The sequence below is a fragment of the Eretmochelys imbricata genome, chromosome 3, assembly GCF_965152235.1.
Source record: "Eretmochelys imbricata isolate rEreImb1 chromosome 3, rEreImb1.hap1, whole genome shotgun sequence".
Lineage (NCBI taxonomy): Eukaryota > Metazoa > Chordata > Testudines > Cheloniidae > Eretmochelys > Eretmochelys imbricata.
The window spans coordinates 108,142,725-108,161,533 of record NC_135574.1 but is presented as its reverse complement, the minus strand read 5'-3'; the positions used below and the strand labels follow the sequence as shown (position 1 = coordinate 108,161,533).

At 38.2% G+C, this 18,809-nt stretch overlaps 1 protein-coding gene across 1 annotated transcript in view; it reads right to left on the bottom strand.

Annotated features, from left to right (window-relative positions):
* The window catches only part of ADGRG6 (adhesion G protein-coupled receptor G6), a 155,047-nt gene that overhangs the window by 51,213 nt on the left and 85,025 nt on the right, over nt 1–18,809 (bottom strand). Inside the window, exons 7-10 of the mRNA XM_077811779.1 lie at nt 14,043–14,128; nt 10,906–10,958; nt 10,753–10,812; nt 373–515 (exon numbers count right to left, since the gene is read on the bottom strand). Coding sequence (XP_077667905.1) covers nt 373–515; nt 10,753–10,812; nt 10,906–10,958; nt 14,043–14,128 — 342 coding nt within the window. The remainder of the gene's footprint in view (nt 1–372; nt 516–10,752; nt 10,813–10,905; nt 10,959–14,042; nt 14,129–18,809) is intronic.

The window sequence follows — 18,809 nt, the reverse complement described above, 5'->3', positions numbered from 1 at the left end:
ACATGTTTGTAATGGCTGGATGCTGTATATTGTACACCTTTGTCCCGGAGATACCAGGCCAGATCATCAGCCGCTGTAAATTGACAGAAGCCTACAGAGCTATGCTGAGTTAGAAGTCGAGAACTTGGATGTCAGAATGGCAATTTGAAGCCCACAGACCAGTTGCTGAGAGTCCATTGATGGAATTGTCTGGTCATAATTTTAATCTCAATTAGAAGATACCAGATTTCAGTACAACTGGAATGTCCATTGTTAGAGCCTTTAGTGTTCACTAAATGGGGGGGGAGTGGGGGGGAAGGGGGCGGAAGGGACTTGTTTTGGGGCAAGCAAACAAAACCTGAAGAATGGCAAAGTTGAAACCTCTTTACCTACCTACTGGATCAACATCCACTGTATGGACCCTCAGTCCATCCCCTATGGTTTCATTATTGCTTATGAGTTTCTGCCGGATGGCTTGCTCTTCTAAACTGATGTTGTTGGTGGAGTTGTAAACCAGAAGAGCCCAAACCACCAATCTGCAAGGAAAATTATCCCAGTGTTTGAATCAGAATGAGATATAACAAAGGAATTGGGGTTTTGAAATTAAAATATCCAACCAGTTAAATAAGGTTTATGATGAAGGTACCTGCCCATATTTTAATCTCTATATGTCATGAGAGAGACCGAGCAAACCATGTCTATCCCAATTTGAAGGGAATAACTCAGAAAATATTGTTCCTTACCTGTAAATTATCCTTCTCTTACACACATAGCCCTCCAAACCTGGCACTGTTGGGAAATCCCACCAACAGCTACTATTATTGAGGCAATTCTCTAAAAGATTGAAGGTAAAAATATTAAACGCGCCTAAGGGTCAGATTTTGAAAGGTATTTAGGTACCTAAAGATGCAGATAGGTGCCTAGATGGATTTTCTAAAGCATCTAGATACTTTTGAAAACCCCACTTGGGAACTATCTGTATCTTTAAGTGCCTAAATACTTTTAAAAATCTGGTCCTTAGTGACTTAGGAATCAAAGTTCCATTGAAAGTCAACGAGACTTTGGCTACTAAGTCATTTAGGTACTTCGGAAAATGTTACCCTAACTAGGAAAGATTGGTTGCTTAGTCGAACAGAAACAAGTAGTTGTGGAACAGTAATAACTGTTTTGGACAGAAACCCATTGATCCTTTCTCGAGCACAAGGATCTTTGGTCCCTCTCCTGTGTGCAAATTAGAACAATATCCTCCCCTTGTCCAGACTCATGGACTTTCTGGATGCAGGATATCATTGCTGGCCATTCAGATGGAATGGTGAGATGAAAAGAGAGGTCTCAGCCAGACTTTTTCCAAGACAGGAGAGAAGCCCAGGTCATAGGGACAAACAGCCACTGCTCAAAAACCTCACGAAGATATGTGCGTACCTGAAGGTATAGGAAAAATGCTTAGAGGAGAAACAAGAAGATGTGCAAGGGCTGTGCCAGGCTAGTACTAGGAAAGCATAACACTGAACCAGGTGCCAGGCTCAATTATGGGCTCCTTGGAAGCTGATAGGAGAGATGCCAGTGTGCAAATAGGCACATATTTACTGTTTACATAAATAGAAATATTTATTCTCTGCTCTTGCACTAGTAAATATACAGTTTTTCTTTTATACTGCTGAGCAAATGTTTGAACCTGGCCACTAGTCTCCCATTTGCCTTGGGATGTGGGTGGCCCAGTAGAGTTACAGCTGCAGAAGAATTACAGGTACCTCTAGACGGATCATCCCTGCTGTGCTATCACACTTACTGCGTTCATCCAAACATTCCATTGGCTTCAATGGAACATTAATTCACAGCTAAAAGAAAAGGGGGACTTACTTGTGGCACCTTAGAGACTAACCAATTGATTTGAGCATGAGCTTTCATGAGCTACAGCTCACTTCATCGGATGCATGCTGTGGAAACTGCAGCAGACGTTATATACACAGAGACCATGAAACAATACCTCCTCCCACCCCACTGTCCTGCTGGTAATAGCTTATCTAAAGTGATCATCAAGTTGGGCCGTTTCCAGCACAAATCCAGGTTTTCTCACCCTCCACCCCCCCACCCAAACTCAGGAAATGGCCCAACTTGATGATCACTTTAGATAAGCTATTACCAGCAGGACAGTGGGGTGGGAGGAGGTATTGTTTCATGGTCTCTGTGTATATAATGTCTTCTGCAGTTTCCACAGCATGCATCCGATGAAGTGAGCTGTAGCTCACAAAAGCTCATGCTCAAATCAATTGGTTAGTCTCTAAGGTGCCACAAGTACTCCTTTTCTTTTTGCGAATACAGACTAACACGGCTGCTACTCTGAAACCTGTCATTATGTAATTCACAGCTATAACCTCAACAGGCTGTGCATTAGCAGGCTATTAATACATACTTAGGGTGCACTGTGAGGCACAAGGCTAACAGTGGTAAAGGGGTTATTATGGCATTTATTTCAGAGGAAGAGTGAGAACTTCCTAGGAGCATGTCAGTTTCAGCCCCCTGCCCCCTCCCGCGCTGCTCCTGCCCAAGAGGCTCCAGCCACTAAACCATCTTTCCCAAAAGGTTCTGGCCTCCATCATCTATTTCATCTATTTCTACTTCAAGAGAGAAAAACTTAATAAGTTGCTGCCACTCCCAGCTTCAGCAAAAGGGACGTCATAGACAAAGGGTCACTACTCTCACATTGTTTATATCCTGTTCTACCAGCTAATCAGAATGTGACTTTGGACATTCAGCAACCAAAGCCATGCTCTAATGGCAACAGAACAGCAGGAGTAATGATAGATCAGGTATAAATGTGTTAGTTATCCTGACTATTTACAAGGAGGAAAAATTGATTATGAAGCACTAAAGAACTAAAGAACATCTGTTATAACTATTCTGCTTATCTGGCTTTTGGTAACTCTTACAGGATATACTGTACATATTGTGTAACATGGAACTCCTTTATATTTTGACATACATTACAAATATTATTAAGCTGTACAAAATGACTCATGTTAACAACCTGTAATAGATAATAATCACTTTAACTTGATAATTAACACAGTTCTGAGCTGATCATTTCCCTCCATTTTTGTAGCAGTCAGATCCCAGACAAAGAACATTTTGATGTTGAAATACAAAATTTAGTTTGAATTTGTGAAATAGTAGGCCAATTTTCATGTAAATGTCAATGATGAAACACTGCTTCAGTGATGTAATGATGGGTGAGCCCAACGTTAAAACACACATTCATCCTTCACAATGTATCTTGAAGGTAGTAATACTCTGGCAAATGGATGTTTATATGAAACTCCATTCAAAAATCATAATGACAAATTCTATCACACTGAAATCACTGTGTACCGAAGAATAGATTGTGGTCATCTGGCATAAATGTGCAAGATGGGGAAAGATGAAGCTAGCACTAGCTGTGAGAAACCCATGGAAGACCTGCTGCCTTCTTCACAAGTCTGCTGAGCGGAGCTGACATGGAAGGAGGAGGATAGCACATGTTGCACCCTGAGTCAGGATATAACAGAGGTGCAAATGTGCTTCCATCACTGCTACCCAGAATGATGAGCTTCCCTTAGGCACGACTTTTGGAGCTGCCACCAAGGAGGCCATGTCCTAAAAGCCACAATATAGCCCCAAAGGAATGCACTATATACGGTAAAGTAGATCACACTGAAATATAAATAATCAATTATTATTACAGCAGACTTTTCTTTTTTCTCTTATTCCTTGTATAATGTTAATTGGCTGAACTAATTGTGTATTTAATATGTCCCTTTTCAGAATGCAACTGTAGTCTCTCAGCTACCAAGTCATTATTAATTAGTTTTGTTATCATTGTAAACTTATTCAGGGGCTAGGAATCCAATTTTTTTTTAAAATACATAGAGTAAAATTTTCAAGAGTACCTAAATGTCTTAGGATATTAACACCCACTGAAATTCATTGGGACTTAGGCTCGTAAGTCACAAGGCACTTCTGGAAATTTGACTTATGTCTGCTATTTCAGCTTCACTCTACACATCTTACTTTGTTATGCAGTTTTTGAAGATGAGCAGAAAAGTTTTAAAGATGTCTGTAAATTAGTAGCAAGTTTAAACATACACTGGGATACATGCGGTAAGGTCTGCAGCATAGATCGGTGCACGACTTGGAAAGAATAATTTGAACTACTTGTTGCTGAATTCTAAATTAAATGCAACTATTCAAGAAAAAAGAGCCAGCTATGACTGTGAACTATTCAATGAAAACATCTGGTCAATGAACAGTGGTGATCCACACAGCAGGCAAAATGTTCAAATGTATAAGGAACAGAATTAATACTGAACATCTGATAATCCCATCATATATATCAATGGGAGGGCCTTTCCTGGAATAATTTGTTTAGTTCTGGTCACCCTACCTATAAAAAGATATAGCAGAATAGAGGGAGTTTGGAGATGACCAACAAAATTATTTGAGCCATGGAGAGACTTCTAAATGAGGTAATATTGATAAGACTGGGAATGTTTAGGTTAGAGAGCAGACAAATATGAGGATACATGATAAGACGTATACACAGTAATCTGTGGTATAGAAAAGGTAAGTCAGGAGCTCCTAGTTACCCTCTCATAATACAAGAAGAAGTGGGTATTTTAGAAGGGACATAAATCCTCACGTTTCAGGATATAAATTAACCACAAATGGACATGTATTAGGAAGAAACTTCCTCTATGGATAAATTATTCCATAATTTTTCACCTCAGGGTTTCTTACACCTTCCTCTGAAGCATCTGGCACTAGGTTTTTTCAGAGACAGTGTACTGGACTAGATGGCCCACTGCTCTGATCCAATATGACAATTCCTATATGCCCATGTGTCTTTGTTTGGGTTACATTCCTCCCCATTGAATTGGGGTGGCAAGACAAATAGTTGATCATAATGAATTTGCTTCATAACATAACATTTGTTTTGCATTGGTATTCAGTCTTATATAGGTGCTTACTATTAATATAATATGGTATGTCATGATGAAGTGTAAAACGTAAAATCTACTACAAATTAGAAGGGGAATGCTATAGTAAAGGGGAAAAAAAGTGTTAAAAGCCATGTTGTGTCAACAGTGACCAACAGCTGATGCCAGTTTATATGAAATGAATTTGTTACATTATCATTAAATTGTCGACATAACAAAATAACCCAGTACAACTAGTGCCCTAATAACTTCAGGCCTCACCCAACTCCCACTGAAGTCAATGGAAAGGCTCAACGGAAGACAATGGGAGCTGGATCAAAGCTTCTTATTGGCAGTTGCATCAGACAGGCCAACGATTGAATGAGCACGCAGACTGAATAACCCATTTGCTTACGGAGATTTTCCCTACAGGGTCATGGCTAAAATATACCAGTTGGGCTTTGTGGAGAACCTTGTACCTTTTCCATTGATCCCGAGAGGACTTCAGTCTCAAGGACTCAGAATTTGACACCTTTCACAAGCAAAAATATTTACAAAGAAATAAAACACTTTAAAAAAGCAAATGTGTGTGCACAGGGTTGGATTTTCAAAAGTGCTCAGCATTCTGTTCCCACTGAATTCAGTGATATAATTTCCATTGGCTTCAAAGGGAGCAGAGTTGGGCCAATGCTGAGTGATTTTGCAGTAGGGTTTAGCAGGATTTTTTTAAAAATCAAAGCAGACATTACAATTGTGTTACTTTATATGAACTCTGGTATTTATACTTCATAATGTATTTGAAAGCAATAATGAACAATGGGAGTGTCGGGCACTATGCCAGCTTCCTCCATAAACTCTTATGTGCCTACTTTATAGTTTGTCACACACTTTAACGACTAAAGATAATTTACCAAAAACAATAAAAACAAGAACAGGGGGTCCTGAAACTGCTAACTCTTGGCTGAAGCCATAGCACTTTCTAAACAGTAGTCTATCTAGTCTCAAGAATCCTTCCCATTAAACATTCCATTAAACATCACATCACCCAGAACTCATCAGAAGCCTGATTCTCTTCCTACTGAAATTAATAGAAAACTCCTACTGACTTTAATGGGCAGAATCAGGCCTGGTAGAACTTCTTTTCTTTCATGTCTAAGAGAAGAGATTTCTATGTAGATTTAGCAATTGATCTTTTAAACATGTTAACAGTGACTGATGTTTTTATTTGGATGAATTGTTAAACCGTAGTTAGAACTGCTATTTCCTGTAGTAGGAGAGATTAAGTACAGACTATGGGCCAAAATTATGACAATCAAGTAGTGGAGGTTGGAGCAAGCACAATCTTATTTTGCTGGTAAGTGGAGAAAAGCTCAGATATGGAATCAAGGCTCAAGGTTTGCAAAATTGCTTGGAAAAAAGCATACGGAAAGCAAGGGTGCTGAATAGGTCTGAGGAAGCCATTTCTCTTACCCAAACGACCCAACCTTGGTCAAATGGCTACACCTAGGATCTGTAGGATCTTTCTGGGAAAAGCAGCAGCAGCAGCAGAAGAAATGTGTGGCATTACTGTGGTGTCAAAAAGGGCAATGAATCAATGGAAGAAACAAAAAACCACATAAATTTTATCTGCAGAAAGAACACAGATTTACTTTATTGATAATGATTTGTACAAAATCATAGAATCATAGAATATCAGGGTTGGAAGGGACCTCAGGAGGTCATCTAGTTCAACCCCCTGCTCAAAGCAGGACCAATCCCCAATTAAATCATCCCAGCCAGGGCTTTGTCAAGCCTGACCTTAATGGAGGCAAAAAAATGGAGGCAAAAAAAGACCACCATGCTCACAAACCACTGTGCTTATACCCCATCTGGAGTGTCCTTTCAACTCTATTTTGAACCAGCATCTTCTGGGATAGAGACACTGCTACTAAGATGAGAAAATTAAACACACACAAAACTACAGTACTGTTGTGATAAAATTCTGTCTCTTACTTTAGTTAATAATCTACCAGTGCATGATATTGTCACATTGCTGCCATCGAGAGATCTTTACAGTGTTCAAGGTGCTGATAATAATATTCACTTTTGGACTTGGCATTGCATGAGACTCTCATCATCACATTGAATTATCACATCATAAGCACAGTGCACTTTGGATTGCTTCAGCTTATAGAGCCCAGCAATGCAGGAATAACAAGCCACTTCCATGTTTTTATTTAGTTTTTCTCTTCTCCAGAATGTAATTGTTCATAACTTTTTAAAAAAATATCTATTTTTAACATGCCCCAAAATGACAGCTTCTCCACTCCCATTTTCTCTCTGTGTAATTCTGTCTCTATGGGTTCTGCATCCATCACTTCAGGAGGTCTGATGAAGAACTGTACTATGCTGAGGCTGTTTTAAAAGTTATGGCTGCAATATAGCAAATGAGGGTGGAAACAGATTAGAGTAAAACAGCAGAAAATGACTATAGTGGAAGCAGTTTGGAAGTAGTTCAAACTATTGAATGAAATATTTATATGCACGGTGAGGGTAGAGAGAGTGAGGTTAGAGCGTTAAAAAATTATTGGATGAATGCAAAAAAAGAGGATAGATACTAAGACAGACAAATTAAAGAACCAAGACCATGATTCTGAGCAAAAGTCAGAGAAAAGTAGGTGAGAGATGATGTTGAGTGAGTTAAAAAGACAAAGACAAATAGGATAAGAAGATAAGGTCAAAGGTCATGATGCTTATGGGCTAGGACTGTAGTTTTAAATTCAGAGCCTGTCTGGGTTTAGAAAAAACCTTAGAGAAAATGGAATGAAAAGTATTTGAAAGCAAAGGGAAATGTATTAGATAGATGACATACTGAGCTTCCTGAAACTAAGAGATCAGCATTATTTATGACTGTCCATAGTATGGAAAACAAGAAAATATAATCTTTAATAATTTATTTAAAAAATCCTTATGAATACACATTGAGAGCAAGACTCATCCATAAAAAAAAGAAAGTTTAAGACCTTCTACCAGATCATCCTAAAAGTAAGAAATAAATATTACCTCCATTTTGGATAAAGATTTACAAGTGTCACCAGCTAACTTTTCATAGCTATAAATTTTACCCTAAATGCTATTTGGTTTCTTTAGAATCTTGGCCAAGAAAAACTTGAAACTGAAAAATTTTAACAAACATTTTAAAGTTAACAGTCTGGAGGAAGTAGCAAGGGAGGTGGTTTTTTGGGTCTTCACCTGAGATTCAATCGATTTCCTCTTTGTCAATACTGCAAATATCTGTGTACTAATATATGTAAGCTGCAAGGATTTGAAAGACAGGTCTTTAGAGACAGGAATAGTGGAGACTACTGGGAAGCTAAAGCCCCTGCTTTTGCAATGACAAGACAGTATATTGTGAGAAATGTATACACACTTGTTGCTGGCACTGGAAGAATACGGGCTTTCCCAGTGGATTCCACTCTATGTGACATTACGAGATGAAAATACATGCCACGAACAAAAAAACACTGGAAAGATACAGCATGTGTTTTTAATTTCTACCCAAAACACCAATTGAGCTAAATTCCACCCTTAATTCCACCCAGGCAATCCTAATTATTTCAGTCAGTTTCTTCAGACGTATAGGTCTTTTATTTTTGGATGAATTATTTCAGTCAGTTTCTATAGATGTATAGGCCTTATAGGTCTTTTATTTTTTTGCATGGCATGTGCAACACAACAACCTAGAGTATATGAAACAGACTCTTGTTATATGTAACACAATTAGTATTTGAAATAAATACCTCATAATGAAGGGACAATGCTTTCGATTCTATTTGGGCCTGACCCAAAGTCTATTGAAGCCATTGTATTTATTTGGTCTTTGGATCAGACCTTGAATTCTGAAAAATTGTACCGTATTGAGTTAGACATAATCCCCATTACCTCTGAAATGCAATGTGATGAATAGAGTATCAAGAAAAGGGGGTGTTCATATACAGTACCCATAAATTCACATTGCTAGATGTTAGGAGGATTCATAACAGCAAGATTAATTGCATAGCAGCTAGGCTAACTCCTTACAACATGACAGTGAACATAGTGGGATGAGAAGGATATTGAAGGAGCAATATAAACTCCATCAGAACTGCACATGCCTATTTTGAAAAAAGTGATTTAGAGGGTGGTTTTACTCCCCAGCCAATACTTTTAGATATCACAAGGTACTCTGGAGTAAAGATGAGGGTTATTTTTAAATTAATAGTTTAATTTAGCACTTTATTTTGGATTCCCGGGATTTTGCCTCCAGTTCCTGAAGGCCACCTGTCTGGGGACAGTCTTCTGATAAAGCCATGTGCAGAGCTGAACAGGTATCTCAGGGCTCAATCCCTATATGGTGTTAAGCACTCTGGGCCTGATCCAGCAAAGCACTCTAAGGGCATGCTTAATTTTAAGTATGTGAATAGTCCTGCTGAAGTAAAGCTCACATGCTTAAAATTAAATAATGCTGAAATGCTCTGCTGGATTGGGACCAGAAGTCTTAGCACCTTGTCAGACAGAGCACTTACACACAGACTTCCAGCACTGTAAGTAGAAAGAGATATTTCTTCCTCTTTCCCTTCTTTTCTTAGAGACCAGAATATAGAGAAAAGGGAGGAAAAAAGTCCTAGGATAATAGGAGGATGTGAGGCTGAAACCTGCTTGAGTCTACTGTAACTGTATTAGAGGAGCAGGGCTGCTGACAGGCTGGGCAGCCACTTCTACGGTAAGAGACACAGAGACACTGGAAGGAAAAGCTTTTCATCCCCTCTGCATCTCTTGATTCCTTCCCTCAGTGGTGACAACGTCCATCTGTCACAGGCTGTTGTCAGGTCACTAAGAGTAAGGAAGAGTGTACAAGAACTGAGAGCATCAGAAACTAGCTCTGGACAATGATCCCTGAATGGGCTACCATGGGATAAAAGGCTCTATCCTGTCACAACAATTCACATGTACATCTTAACGGAAAAGCAGTTACCTACATTGCCAGGAGATGCACTCCATATGCAGTCTCTCTTTACCCCGCAGCAGCCACTATGTTTTGGCCACCTGCCCTTGATTCAGTCCAAAGACAAGCATCCTTCTCATTTGCCTCCCACAGCTTGGATTGAGATTTTCAAAGAGACCCCATGGAAGTTAGGCACCCAACTCTCACAGGCTTTTAATGGTAGTTAGACACCTAACTTTCTTAGGCTATCTTTGCAAATCACAACCCCAGTGCCTAATCAGCAGCCCACTGAAATCAGGAAGTGAGGGCATGTGGTAAGTAGTGTGATTTGCATCAACTTGGCATTCAGTTCCAGCATGATTTTCTACCACCTGGGTCTTGATCCATTGTCCATTGAAATCAATTGAAAGACTCCTATGGACTTCAATAGGCTTTGGATCAGGCCCTTAGAGATAAGGCAGAGGAGAAAAAATGCCTCTTTCCATAGATAGTGCTTAGATACCAGTGATGGGTGCTACGGAAAACCCTAAGATAGATAGTGTTGGGACAGAAGAATGGATATTGCTTCCCATGTATGTTAGACAGGTCTGCAACATTTTGTGACAGGTAAAAATTAAGTTTTGAAAAATGATCAGCCAAGTTTTAAGGAGCTCATTGAACTACCTGATTTAAATCCAAGGTAGTTTAAATTACAATACACATCATACCAATGTGAGGCTTGAGTGCAGATCCAGGGCAGTAGGTGGCCATAAATGACATTTACCAAATGGAAGGGTGTGGCCCATAGCATGCAATAATGTCACACCCAATTTTGATAGTATGTGTTGCCTCTATCACTAAAAAGTCCCAGAATGTTACCTTTGATCAGGGATGCTTCTTTTCTCCCTTGTCAGTTCGTTCACAGTGGTTGGCTGAACACTTAAAAAGCAAGAATCATAAATATCAATTAATGTGTTGTAACTCCACTAAGGACTTAAATCAGGTATTTTCCCAATCATTACCAACATTTACCTGATATTGACCACATACACGGTATAATTCCAGTTCTGGAAGGTCTTATTTAGCTGAAAAATACAGAGAGAATAATTACAAGGATGGTGTGATAAAGAAAGGCTCCTGCATTATCTAGCAGAGTCTTATAAGCTCACCTCCCACCAAAAACAACACCTTTATTTGGCAAAATGAAGAGACTAACATTTTCCCATTGTGAGATTATGGCCTTATTAGGTGTGTATATTTACCGGTGCAAAGTGGAGGGTGCGGAAGGGACCCGTAATAAAGGTACTGTGCAATCAATAGACAACTGTAAGAGGTGCTGAGACACCTCCCCATGCCATTTTTTCTGTAAAGTTTGTGGTTGGAAAGATTTCTGGGCACTGAATGATACGGGAAATACGCTGTAAATTTTTCTCAAAGGTCTACAATCTGTTGCTGAACCTCTCTGTTTCAACCTTTTACTTTAAATAGGCATGAAGTGCCCAATCCTGCCCCACTGAGGACAATGGGAGTGTTACCATTGAATTCTATGGGTGCAGAGTCTATCCCTAAATGCATAAAAAGGTGACATACTAGTTTCTATTCCCTCTTTCCACCCCTCAAAAAGTTCAGACCACATGTAGGGGTAGAGACCTATGAAGCAGAGTGGTTACAGAGGATGTGCATGGTTTGGTTTAAGACGGGGAGAGAATAGATTGAGCTGCCTGGCACCACCACCCTATGACTAACATTGGAGGATTTTGTAAATTTGGGGAGGATTATTAAATTGTAACTTGTGGGGGTGAAAGTTCAATGGATGGAGAGGGTTGGTTTGTTTGTTTGTTTGTTTCCCCAGACTGTGATCTTGAGAGGAAACTGAGAGTTGAGAGAGTACCTGTACTGGGGAGAAGGACTTTGTGGCCTGCCCTGATGGTGCTCAACTGCATTCTTTCAATTGACTACTTTACAGTGGCCAAGAGAGTGGAACAAGGTATTTTTTTGGCCATGTTCAAGAATTAAAACCCAGAAGTCCATACTCAGTGACTTCAACACCACAGCAGTGAAGAATTTCATCAGTTCACCACGTGTCTTTGCAGTAGGCTGATTGGCACACCGACACTAGACCCTTCATAACCTCATTGTGGGAGTAACATACAAGATGGACACACCATATTTAACCCATTTTTAGGTGTGAGACCTCCTATCGTTCAGACGGAATGCAAACCAACTACTCCAGTGATCCACCCTAAGGATCCTACACTGTATGAAATACCTGGCTGGAGCCAACTGTGCTCTATGGACCAGCTTTTCACTGATTGTTTTAAGAGCACGGTGGGGATGTTCTCTAAGACATTTAGATGCAGCAGGTCAATAAGAATATAGTGCATAACTGTCACTTTTCAGTGCCAACATCCACCAAACATCATCATTAAATCTACATCAGTCATTTCATAGAGTATAATTTATTTTAATAATGAATGTACAGATTCGAGGTCTCTTGCTACAGAAATATAAATACTGCAGCTCTATGTCAATAAATCTATCATCAGGAAACTATATTTCTTCTGGAAAAATAATAGTAGTAATAGAAAAATAGAAAGCTGCCCCTCCACCTGTACAAAGCAAAATGTCCACCTCAAACCACTAACAAAAAAGTAATGAGCCTCAGTTACATCTATCAACCATCACCTGATCTAATTTACAATGTGACACTTTATGGAACGTTATTGACATCAAAATGCTCTAAAGCAGATTCCAACTATTGTATATTCCCAAAGTGTTTTGCCCCAAAATTTGTTTTAGGGTATAAAATTATGTGTAGGTAGCATGCAAATATCACTTCAGGTAGCTGTATTATCAAAACTTTTCACAGACATACAGTAATTTACCATTAAAAATTCTTTACATTTATATGAAAAAGAAAAAGGAGGGCTATCTAGGTAGGCATTCTACCACCAAATAAATAAACAAAGAACAACAACAACAACAACAAACAGCTATCAGAACATAAAAATACATTCTCCCACATATCTAATCTGTATGAAACAGCTCCCTAATATGAGGTAGAGAAGGTTAATGTACTAAATCAAATTCTAAAACACCTCATAAACAAGAACAAGATCTTACTGTTCTGCCTACTTTTCTGCTTTTGTATATGTGTTGACCTCATTTTTAAGACAACCTCATACTTGCAATGTGCTTTAGCTTGAAAGCAGTTAATTACACGTAAATAAACGTTACGGTCAAATGTCAATACTAGGCAAAAGTTATTCTGGAAAATCACATGGTTCCCCTGGGCTATGCCTCCTCCAGAAATATTATATTTGAAGTTCTTTGTATTCTAATAGTAACTTGCTGAGAGAGTTCTTTCTGGTGGTGTCTTGATTATTATTTTCTGATCTTTTCCTCATCACTTTGATGACCTGTGTTTGCAGCCCATCCACTTATGCACATCAAACTGCATTTGGTGGCTTGACATTTCTGGATCCCTTGTATCAGCATAAAACTAGCCTGGCATGGGGAGAGCATGCTACAATAAACAAGGCAGTTTCTGGGTATTATGACAATCATAGCAAGCATACATGGCTTTGAGAATCTGTGCTCCAGACATACACAAACTCTGACCCACGGACCACTAGTAGTGTTAACCCCTCATTTCTATTGCTGTAGAATAACATTTCAAAAACACCTAAGTGACTTAGGAGCCTAAGCACTACTTTCATTTGTGACTTAGGCACTTAGGATCCTAAGTCCTGTTGACTTTGAATGAGACTTAGATGTATAAAGGCTACATTTTTAAAAGGCATTTAGGTGCCTAAAGATTCAGATAGCCACCTAGTGGGATTCTGAAAAGCTCCAGGTGCCTAACACACATTGATTTCTGTCCCAAAATGCCTACATCACTTTTGAAAATGGGACTTAAATTCCCAAGCTCCTTAGATAACATTTGATAATTTTACCCATGGTACCTAAGGGCCTAAAGAAGTAGCGTGTTCCCACTTGTTTTAACTACTGTACAAAAACAACAGACCCTGCTCAGGAGAGCTCATAAACTAGACCAACTGGTTTCTTTGATGTTCCCCCTTTTTCCCCAGCTCTTATCGATTTGACGTAATTTAAGGTGCAGATTCACAAATATACAACTCACATAAATAGGGAGAAACTTAACTTACCCATTCGGCCACCACACTCTGTACTTTTGACTCTAAAATGGACTTGTAATTGAAGACAGTAATGGAAATCCTGTAGAATAGCCCCCCTGTCCATTAAAAACAGTATTACAAATATCAGAAACATTGAACATCATTCATAATATATTGCCAAACTTTCTCTGTTTAAAACTTCAAGACCTTATTTTTGTAGCAAAAGATAACTTGGTGGATAGGGTCTGAACTCACATTTTGGTATACCCAAAACTCTTGTTGCTATTATAGGAGTTTGAGTGCACACAGGAATGCAGGATTGGGCCTACGGTCCAACAAAATGGAATTTATATGTAAATATGACTCTGTATATGACTGAAATGTAATTGTGAGATCCTAAAAATGCCATAAATATAAAATAATAATAAATACTGAGTTTTCAAACAGGACATAATCTGGTGTAATCTAGAAAAACTCTGCAGATTCTACTGGAATCTCTCAGGATTTACAATGGTCTGAGAGCAAAATGTGAATCCATCAGTTTAAAAGCAACAAATAACCAAGGACAGAATTTGAAGATAGTAGGGTTCGATGGGTGTTTCTTGGACACAATACTTCATGAAGAATCTTTGTTCTCAAATCCCTCTTGAGTTTGCACAGCTGGCAGTTAGAAAGACAAACCATATTTTAACTGCAAAGTGAACAAACTTCATTTGGAAAGCCTTCAGATACAATAAATCTAGAACTTCATCTTGCCATTTTTTGAAGAGTCACATTTTAGATGACAGTGAAACTTTAGAACATGAACAAGACTATTTTGAAGTGACAGTAATTAACTTTAGATAAATTCTCCCTAAACTCATGGGGACGGTAAACAATTCTTTTTTTCCTGTTGCAAAATTTCACACATACATAAATAAATAAAATAAGTTTTGTTCCAGGCCATTTTGTGACTCAAAAATTTGACTTTTCACAAAATAAGAATTGTGCTTTAAAACACTGCAAAATTTTGCCAGCCTTCATGGGAAATGGCTCTCTCTGTGTGAAATTCATCTTTATGTGGCGGGGTGGCGAAAGGACCTCCAAACCAATTAGGCTCCATATGTGGATTGTGGAGGACTCCACCAGCTGAGTGGCCATACAGGTTACCTACTCTCTATGAACTACAGAAAAGGTATCAGCACTGCCTCTGAATACCGTATTAGCCACGGGCATGGTCGATAGATCTCCATTTATATAGATCCTATAACTTAAGTGGATGCGGAGGTACTGTGGCTGCTCTTACAGTCCATTGGCGGGAGTAGCAGCTGAGGAGAGGCCTTGCCGTGGTCCTGGGTTGGAGTGGAAGAGCTCAGACACTCAGGCTTTTCTGAACCCTTTGAGAATTCAAGTTCAAAAATCAAAGTCAAAACTTCAAAAATGCTGAAGATTTTGTTAAAATAGAAGATCATGCTACAATCTGTTGAAAAAATAGATTCAGTTGAATAGATTCTGAATGAGACTTGAGATTTTCCAATTTAATTGTAAATACTTTGCATCACCCTACTCATGAACTTGCTTTTCTCTTTGTTATGGGTTACTCCTACTGCCACTAAGGTCAGTGTGAAAACTCGTTTTGAATTCAACAGTGCAGAATCAAGCCCTTAAAGGAAACTTGATTGCCAAGTAATGTTTTAACTAAACTCTCACAGCAAAAGGTCATAAATCTAAAGGACACTAATGTATATTTTCCTAGTAAAAAAAAAAAAATAAAGATAAAAATTCATTATTTGGTTTACTCTGAAAATGGCATTTCCATTGTTATCTTTATTGTGATCATTTCATGGAGGAAAGTGGAATGTTTAATTCTGGACTCAGAAAGAGAAAATATACTGTACTGTAAAATACATGGTATATACTATATATAGTTAATGTATTTGATATGTATATACATACAAATGTATACATGTATACACATACAATAAAATACATGGTATATATTGTATATGGATAATTAAATACATGGTATGTATTATTTTTAGATAATATATTTTATGTGTATATATATATACACAGTAGACATACAAATGTTACACACACACAGTGTCATATTATATGTATAGTCTCTTATATAGTTATATAGTGTCACACATATGAGTGAAATGTTCTTAATGTACAAAATAAAATACTTTTCGAACACAGCATCTATTAACTAGTGTTAAATAGTTTCACAGTCACCACCACATTATGACCCAAAGCGTGTTTCAGTCAGACTAGCAAAGAACTACTCTACATTTCTAATCACTCTCAGGAGACTACAGGACAGCTGGTGAATCCAAAAGTGCTTCCCCACTTAAAATTGTTTCCCCCCCCCTTAAATATGTTGCTTGGAGAAAATTATTTTTACAGGAAAATAATTGATGAAAAGTAGACTGAAGCAGTTTAACATAAATAAATAAATAAATAAATAAATAAATAAAATGATTAAAATTGCAAAAATATAGAAGATGAGCAAAATTATCCGGATTGGATTCCCACCCTCACCCCCCATTTTCCTCACATTTTTCAAAACTTTCATTGTTAAATTTGAGGTGGACCCTGGATTTGACTTTTTAAAATAATCAAAGCCACAAAAATGTAAATACTGTAATTGAAAAAAATCCAAAAATATTTAAGAATAAAAATAATGAACATCAGAATAATAAATAAATAGATGGCAATCAACTTATTGTCCCAGCAGTCTCCTTAGAGCTCTATTGGTTAGAGAATAGGAAGACAGCTATTAGAAACCACATGTTAATGGCATGTGCTAAGATTGTTTTGGAATATGTTACAAATTCCCTCCTACTGTAATTAAATTGCTATTCTACAATCTACATGAAGCTACATGTAAGGATTAAACCTGGATATTTCTACATCCAGTTCTACAAAGTGCATATCTAGGAGATGAGGTGATATTTTCTCTACATCTAGCTTAATGCCTTGACATACTGTAGTTGACCTCAGGTCCACACAGGCAGCTCAGTTCAGCGAAGGAGTTACATAAATAAGACAAAACTAATTTTGGGGAGCTGGTAAGTGGATTCAGTGGTCTGTAAGGGGTGAAGATTTGGCTTGTTCCAGCAGATGCATTGGCCAAGGGATTTTCATACACTGAAATAGATGACTGGTGGTACATTACTTGAGAAGCTGATCTTTGGGACTGCAAAACAGAATGATGAATAGTTGCTCCGGTTATTGTTACAGCATAGTTTAAAATACTCTCAGTGGCATGAATAAAAGTCCCGCTGTATGGAGATGACAGAGATATTGCACTGGCCACTACTGAAATTGTTGTTGGTTCCAAAATAAAAGAGATATTTGTTATTTTTCCATAATCGGTGTACGCTTCAAAAGACAGATGCATGGTCTGTAATTGCGAATCAGTGGTATGAATATTACTGGAATTCAAAGAGGACATTCCTTTGTTAATAAACCCTTCAATCTGTCTGCTAGAATAGTAGTATACCTCCCATTCTGATTCTCTTCCTGGAAGTGGTGATTCAGTATTTGACATCAGTAAAGTAGTACTCCCAATATTTACATCATAGAGCACTCCCATTTCAAGAGAAGGTGTCAGATTGATTTCTGGATCTTCAACAGATTTTTGTTCTAGAACAGTTATGTGGCTTTTAATTGCTAGCTTTGTTAGTAAATTTAACTCTGCTACATTCCATAGCTGACCCAAGCTTGGTGAAATTTTGTCAAGATCATTTTGAAGACTTTGTGATAGTGAGGGTGTAGAAAATAACAATGATGTTGAGCAGCTGTCAGGATGTGCACTGACCCTGATTTTTTGTTCTGAATGAAGAGTGTCTGTTTTTTCCAAAGACAATGTCATTGTGAGGAAGTTAGAACGCAGTGAGCTGTGTGTTCCTACAAAATCAGTGTCTACATCTGGCTGAACTTTACTTTTTCCATTATCAAAAGCACTTGTTGGATTACTCTCTTTGACCATATAAATGTTTTGTGATTGTGATGGTCCATTAGCTTTTGTATAGGTTACCGAACTCTCTGATGATCTGTCAGGTAAGCAGGCAACATAGTTATCCTCTGTACACGAAGGCTGGGCTGCCGAGTAAGTGAAGAAAATTGAAGCAAATGTCTGCCTGTGATGTTGGAAGGTCATGCTGATTTGATCTGGACTTGAAATTTGATCCCAAGTCTGCATGTGTAAACTAGCAACACTTTTAAATTCGTCAGTGAAAGTTGCATGTGAAATATCAAAGGTACTTGTCCGTAACTGCATGGAAGGCTGATGTGAAGACATTTCCAGTGAAGGGAAATGAGAATTTGAAGACACATTTATGTTAGGAGAAATGGTCATTTTTGACTGTGATATTTTCCCTTTTATATTTTCTGAAATCCCTAGTGAAGGGATCAGAACAATTGAACTAAAGCTTTCCATATCCAAAGATGACATATAGCTAGAAAAGTTCATTTTTTCTGTTCCATAACCTGATGTATTGATGGTAGTGTGCATAAGGATATTATCAGCTGCAGTAGGGGAACTAAAAAATGTCTGTTTCTCTGTTGAGGAAGCAAGTTTATTAAATGAGAACCACCAGCTTTCTGAAAGTTCCCCAGAAAACTCTGGAGACTCTTGTTTGAAATTATAGTACAAAGTCCAAAAACTTGCTGGTAAAGAAGGAGCAATATTAATATACTGTGTTGGCAGACCCAAATAACCTGGTTTCCAGGTATTACTGATTCTGTTCATGTTTTCTGGCTCAGGTGTGGAAAAAACAGAATCTTCATGTAGGTTGTCATTATGATTTG